Source organism: Oncorhynchus clarkii, chromosome 10 (genome assembly GCF_045791955.1).
Source record: "Oncorhynchus clarkii lewisi isolate Uvic-CL-2024 chromosome 10, UVic_Ocla_1.0, whole genome shotgun sequence".
NCBI classification, from domain to species: Eukaryota; Metazoa; Chordata; class Actinopteri; order Salmoniformes; family Salmonidae; genus Oncorhynchus; species Oncorhynchus clarkii.
In genome coordinates, this window is record NC_092156.1 from 9787210 (window position 1) to 9794193 (window position 6984).

Consider the following 6984-nt stretch of genomic DNA (forward strand, 5'->3'; position numbering starts at 1 on the left):
AGCGCTTGGGCTGAGTCTGCCCCCCCCCCCCCCCCCATTTATTATCAGTCACTCCACTACAACAACTATTGTTTGGTTCAGTGGACCTAACAATTGCCTGAGAATATGAAGGAAATGTTCAGTTGAAATCTAAGTTGTGTCAAATGAATAATATAAACACACAGTGTAACCAGGTGCAGAGATATATTTGGTTTCCAGGCATAGCTGATGTCAACAGACAATGAGGAAAAACTAAAGACTGCCTGATGGACGTCGTCACCTGTCTCCTTCTGAAATGACCTGTGACCAGCAGCAGCATATGGACGTCACACTCCTAATAAAGGCCTAATACACCTCAGTGTAAAACCGTGCACTCGGTAACACTCAGCGACTGTGCCAGCTTCACTCAGTGACTGTGCCAGCTTCACTCAGTGACTGTGCCAGCTTCACTACATCTACTTGGTATGGTGTTGTCATAGAGGAGAGAGCTGCAAGCCAGGGGGAGAGAAGAGGGCCAGAAGAGAGCCGCAGGGGGAGAGGAGAGAGCCAGGGGGAGAGTCAGGGGAAGAGGAGAGAGCCAGGAGAGAGAGCCAGGGGAAGAGGAGAGAGCCAGGAGAGAGAGCCAGGGGGAGAGTCAGGGGAAGAGGAGAGAGCCAGGAGAGAGAGAGTCCAGGAGAGAGAGCCAGGGGGAGAGTCAGCCAGGAGAGAGAGCCAGGGGGAGAGGCGAGAGCCAATGAGAGAGGAGAGCGACAGGGGGAGAGGAGAGAGCCAGAAGAGAGCCGCAGGGGAGAGGAGAGAACCAGGGGGAGAGTCAGGGGAAGAGGAGAGAGCCAGAAGAGAGCCGCAGGCGGAGAGGAGAGAGCCAGGGGGAGAGTCAGGAGAGGAGAGAGCCGGGGGAGAGGCGAGCGACAGGGGGGGGGGGGAGCGACAGGGGGAGAGGAGAGCGACAGGGGGAGAGGAGAGAGACAGGGGGAGAGACAGGGGGAGAGACAGGGGGAGAGACGAGAGCGACGGGGGGAGAGGAGAGCGACGGGGGGAGAGGAGAGCGACAGGGGGAGAGGAGCGCGACAGGGGGAGAGGAGCGCGACAGGGGGAGAGGAGCGCGACAGGGGGAGAGGAGAGCGACAGGGGGAGAGGAGAGCGACAGGGGGAGAGGAGAGCGCGACAGGGGGAGAGGAGCGCGACAGGGGGAGAGGAGCGCGACAGGGGGAGAGGAGCGCGACAGGGGGAGAGGAGAGCAACAGGGGAGAGGAGAGCAACAGGGGGAGAGCAACAGGGGGAGAGGAGAGCAACAGGGGGAGAGGAGAGCAACAGGGGGAGGGGAGAGTCAGGGGAGAGTCAGGGGGAGAGTCAGGGGAGAGGAGAGAGCCAGAAGAGAGCCGCAGGGGGAAGAGGAGAGAGCCGCAGGGGGAAGAGGAGAGAGCCGCAGGGGGAAGAGGAGAGAGCCGCAGGGAGAAGAGGAGAGAAAGAGAATACAGAACACTATCAGTACAGAACAAACTCATGTTCGTATAACTCTGAGGTTAAGTGTCATAGCTACAGATGACAGTCACTAATCTGAAAGAACGATTGGGTGAAACCTAACATAAAAACCATTGCATGTAAACTGAGTACTGACGGGTGTATAGTATTTACTGTCTCCCAGACTGAAGTCAACAGAGAAAGACATAGGATGAGGGAAGAACAGAAGTTTTTTAAAAAGCCAAACAATAGGAAACAGCTCCCAGTCAGAAACAGGCAGTAGTAGTTTTGTGAGGGCTTGAGTGTCCAGCACTGTTCCTGGTTGAGGAATGACCATCCCTTCACACATCCACAACATTGCCCTCACTGGCTTTGTTTCTTTGCACGATACCTGCAGACATACACCACAACACAGCAATGGTCACAAAGTTATGATCATCTAGTAGAAAAAGGTCAGGACTGAAGCAGAAAAACAACAGAAACGAACGTTAAGATGAAGTTAGTTGCAGAATCAGTCACCTTACCTCTCCCAGTGCTTATGGTTGAGACCTGAGAAGTCCTCCAGTTTGGCAATCTCTTTAAGATACTGAGAGAGTTTGAAGAGCTCTTTGTCTTTCTCACGGTTTAAGTGCGCTTTCATGAATGGACGAATCTAAAGGGGGGGGACATTGAAAATGGGTTGTGTCAAAATTAACACCATAATGACAGCTGACAACTTGAAGACTCAAGGAGGCTTTGGTAAGGTTACTTATTAAAAACTGACATTAAAACGCAGAGGGCTCTATTTTCATCTGGCCTTAAGCCATCACTATTGTCAAAACACATGCTAGTTTGCAATCGACCTGTTAAAGCCTTCACACGTCTGTTTTCCAACCCTAGCCCAGGATTGGTAATGTACCTCTCTTATAGGAACTCTTGTGCTGAGGTGGGAGGGGTGGTAATATCTGAGGCGGTGGGAGGGGTGGTAATATCTGAGGCGGTGGGAGGGGTGGTAATATCTGAGGCGGTGGGAGGGGTGGTAATATCTGAGGCGGTGGGAGGGGTGGTAATATCTGAGGTGGTGGGAGGGGTGGTAATATCTGAGGTGGTGGGAGGGGTGGTAATATCTGAGGTGGTGGGAGGGGTGGTAATATCTGAGGTGGTGGGAGGGGTGGTAATATCTGAGGCGGGTGGGAGGGGTGGTAATATCTGAGGTGGTGGGAGGGGTGGTAATATCTGAGGTGGAGGGAGGGGTGGTAATATCTGAGGTGGTGGGAGGGGTGGTAATATCTGAGGTGGTGGGAGGGGTGGTAATATCTGAGGTGGAGGGAGGGGTGGTAATATCTGAGGCGGTGGGAGGGGTGGTAATATCTGAGGTGGTGGGAGGGGTGGTAACATCTGAGGCGGTGGGAGGGGTGGTAATATCTGAGGCGGTGGGAGGGGTGGTAATATCTGAGGTGGTGGGAGGGGTGGTAATATCTGAGGTGGAGGGAGGGGTGGTAATATCTGAGGCGGGTGGGAGGGGTGGTAATATCTGAGGTGGTGGGAGGGGTGGTAATATCTGAGGTGGAGGGAGGGGTGGTCATATCTGAGGTGGAGGGAGGGGTGGTAATATCTGAGGTGGTGGGAGGGGTGGTAATATCTGAGGTGGTGGGAGGGGTGGTAATATCTGAGGTGGTGGGAGGGGTGGTAATATCTGAGGTGGTGGGAGGGGTGGTAATATCTGAGGTGGTGGGAGGGGTGGTAATATCTGAGGTGGTGGGAGGGGTGGTAATATCTGAGGTGGAGGGAGGGGTGGTAATATCTGAGGTGGAGGGAGGGGTGGTAATATCTGAGGTGGAGGGAGGGGTGGTAATATCTGAGGTGTGTTCTTAAAATCATACGCCAAATTCAGGCAGCGCTGGTGCTGATATTTAAAACCCAACCAAAATGTGGTCTTAGTGGTAACGATGGCTGGACTTACAGCGCTACGATAGCATTACGTTAGGTTTGTTAAAATAGCCCAGACTCTCAAACAAACGCTGGTCTCTTAGAATGGCCGGCCATCACATTTGAGCAAATATTACGCCAGTCTCTAATTAGTGTCAGGGTCCATAGAAGTGTAATTACACGTGTGGACATTTTACTGGCCTGCTCCAGTGGATTCCACAGCACCTCGGTCAATACACACGTCTGTCCATGTAACCAGTGAGGAGAGCTGACTAGTTCTCTCCTTTAGTGACATTTTTGCAACGCGTTCTAAATGCAATATGTGTTCTAAGTATCAAACTGAACTGATGGACGACAATGTGGTCATCAACCTGTAGAGTAAAAAACCCTCATCATAACGGGGTGAGCTGGTCTCTCGCCCTCCCTTTTTATCCTCCATCCAGAAAGTACCACGACCTCAGAAACGGAGCACATTTTACTCAAGACTATTGAAAGTAGCTGGCGACTGGAACGAGCTGCAACAAACACTCAAACTGGACAGTTTTATCTCCATCTCTTCATTCAAAGACTCAATCAAGGACACTCTTACTGACAGTTGTGGCTGCTTCACGTGATGTACTGTTGTCTCTACCTTCTTGCCCTTTGTGTTGTTGTCTGTGCCCAATAATGTTTGTACCCTGTTTTGTGCTGCTACCATGTTGTGTTGCTACCATGTTATTACCATGTTGTGTTGCTACTATGTTATTACCATGTTGTGTTGCTACCATGTTATTGTAATGTTGTGTTGCTACCATGTTATTGTCATGGTGTGTTGCTACCATGTTATTGTCATGTTGTGTTGCTACCATGTTACTGTCATGTTGTGTTGCTACCATGTTATTGTCATGTTGCTACCATGTTACTGTCATGTTGTGTTGCTACCATGCTGAGTTGTCATCTGTTGCTGCCGTGCTGTTGTTGTCTTAGTTCTCTCTTGATGTAGTGTTGTCTCTTGTCGTGATGTAGGTTGTCACACACACACACACACAATATTTATTTTAAATGCCAGCCCCCGTCCCCACAGGAGGTCTTCTGGTAGGACGTCATTGTAAATAAGATGTTTTTCTTAACTGACTTGCCTAGTTAAATGCACACCTCCAATGGTAATAAATGCCGTGTCAAACAACCGCAAGTGAAGCAAAGAAACACCATGTATGAACATACCTATGTAATGTAAGTTCTAGCAGAACATATCTATGTAATGTAAGTTCTAGCAGAACATATCTATGTAATGTAAGTTCTAGCAGAACATACCTTCAGTCCGTTCTGTGGGTTCATTAGGAAATTTCTGCCAATGTCGTCAAACATGATAGTGTTCCTCTTGCTGTAGAACTCACTGTACTTTCCCCATATCACCCCAAGAGGCTTCACCTGTAACACATCCATCACAACACTGTCTGGAGACAGTTCGTTCAGGCAACTGGGACATGAATCAGTGGGATTGAGGAGGTTGTCTGCTCCAGTGTAGGCCCACTCACCTCCACTACACCCCTCTTAGGCGTGTGCACGGTGATCATGGCTGCACTGTCCAGCATGAAGGTGATCTTGTAGTTAGGGTTGTCTGTCACTCCCAGCTCCTGAGAAACCAGAGGGCACGTGAGACAGTGACATACACCACAACAGGAAGGCAACATCTGATCTGACATTCTATACTACAGGTCAATAGCACATATTAAATCATTGCTGCTCATTGCTGCTCAATATGCATGTGTATAGTGCTCTCAATGGAAGTTTACATGTTGTGAAAAATATTTTTGGGGAAACACTGCCTCTTTCTGGCCATGAAGAGTCAACAAATTGAGACTGATAAAAAAAAAAAAAAACTTATCAGAAGGGAATACTTACTTTCATTTTAGCATCAATCCACTTCATACTCGTGGCAGCTAGAACAAATTAAACACAAATTAGGGCCAGTTAACTTCAACTGCACATCAAAACAAGCAGTTTGGTACTTACACCAGATGACGATGTCATAGTCCTCATACGCCGAGGTCAGGAACTCATGGAGAAAAGGCCTCATGAGCTCCTGTCCCGTCTCGGCACATGACTTGTGATCTGGAATGAAACAAATCACAGAGAAACATGCTCAAACGTGTGGAAAAAAGCACAGCATAAGGACAAGAGTATAACATCTTTCAATAATATTCTACATTCTTAAAAATCGAAAATATGTTTCATATTTAGAAAATGGTGAAATGATTCAATCAATTAAATCACACTAGGCAAACAGCAGTGCCCAGTGCAGTTTTAATAGTCTTCTTACTCACCAAACAACGTGTAGTCCACATCTAGTACCAACAGACTCTTTCCTTCCCTGGGTGGGTTCATCCCCTCCACTTTGTAGTCTTTCACACGGCGGGCTATCTTGGCCAAGTTCTCCTCTCTAAAGAAAACAAAAAAGGGCATTTTAAGTTAAAACAAGACATTGGACTGACTACGTGATCTTAGAAAACATATCGTAGAGTGCCAAGCCAAGTTGGAGCCGAATCAATTCATTACTTGTATGACTGAAACTACGGTATAAATGATTTGGATCTGCAAAGTCCTACTGCACCTGTTCTGTACTTCAATCACCTCTTCTTCAATGTCAAAGTCATTGACAACGTCATCATTCTCCGGGGGAGGTGCTAAAACGTCTTCCTTCACAAAACAAAACGATTGGGTGTTATGAGGCCTAGGTCTTTGACATGCTAAAGTTAGAAACATCAACACTATACAAGTCCGTGCTTGTTGTGACATTGCTTCTGGTAAACAGCTGGAAGCAGGCTTCACCAATCACAGTCCTAGGTGTGGAATGGTTCACCATACTGTTTAGTACAAGAGCAGAAGGAAGAGGAACCCACCAGACTCTCCTCCCTGCTGCCCATCATCATGATCTTGGTATTGGGTTTCAGCTTTAGTGAACCAAGCTTCACTTGGTCCTCTGCTGGTTTGCCTGGGAGAGAGACAGAACCATTAAGACGTGATGAATCAGATATCCAGACAACTCAGAAAATGGCAGAAATCCACAACGGTGTGAAGCGTGAGAAGAATAATTCCATACAATCTGTGCTGCACGTGCCAATTAACTCTCAAATGCAGTAAAACAGTTATTGGCTTTTACAGATGGGTTTTTACCTTTGACCTTTAATCCTAGGAGTTTCTGCCTCTCTGGGAGAACCCCTGTCAGGGACTTGATGGACTGCTTGAGGTCCAGCACAGTGTCCTCTTCGGAGAGTGTCCTGATGGAGTACTCCTGCCCTCCCCATTTAATGATCACAGACACAGACATGCTGGCGCGAACCTCCTGCAACACTTGTACGAGATCAGAATAATAACTCCCAGCTAGCTACACATCCGGAAAACATAACAGCAAAGCAATCTTATTGGAGATTCATTGCTTCCAGTACTTTGCAATGAAAACAAGTTATAAATTAAGTTGAATATGGCTACCATATAGTTTGTTAGTTAGCCACCTAGGTTAGGGTTGGCCTAGTATTATCTTCGTAGATAGATTCAGCTCACGCCATTCAGTAAATTAGCTGGCTAGCAAACGTTAGCAAGCTAGTTATTATCCGCAATTTATCAAATCACTCAGATGCAATCTGATCAAATGAT

The 6984-nt window shown here is 47.9% G+C and overlaps 1 protein-coding gene across 1 annotated transcript; it reads right to left on the minus strand.

Annotated features, from left to right (window-relative positions):
- Positions 1–1345: 1345 nt before the first annotated feature.
- LOC139419423 (ubiquitin-like domain-containing CTD phosphatase 1) lies at positions 1346–6984 on the minus strand. The gene is made up of 10 exons (XM_071169371.1): positions 6505–6984; positions 6231–6322; positions 5942–6027; positions 5655–5770; positions 5344–5442; positions 5233–5270; positions 4866–4964; positions 4642–4758; positions 1965–2092; positions 1346–1831 (listed from the first exon to the last, which is right to left on the minus strand). Exons 1-10 carry the CDS (start codon positions 6656–6658, stop codon positions 1804–1806), a joined length of 957 nt encoding a protein of 318 aa, XP_071025472.1. The 5' UTR covers positions 6659–6984; the 3' UTR covers positions 1346–1803.

What these genes read in the sequence shown, in the direction of transcription:
- LOC139419423 (XM_071169371.1), bottom strand. Translation starts at nt 6,658, where the DNA reads ATGTCTGTGTCTGTGATCATTAAATGGGGAGGGCAGGAGTACTCCATC. An exon ending in TGTGGACTACACGTTGTTTG is followed by an intron (nt 5,443 to 5,654) that starts GTGAGTAAGAAG and finishes GTTTCATTCCAG; the next exon opens with ATCACAAGTCATGTGCCGAG. An exon ending in CTAAGAGGGGTGTAGTGGAG is followed by an intron (nt 4,759 to 4,865) that starts GTGAGTGGGCCT and finishes GATGTGTTACAG; the next exon opens with GTGAAGCCTCTTGGGGTGAT.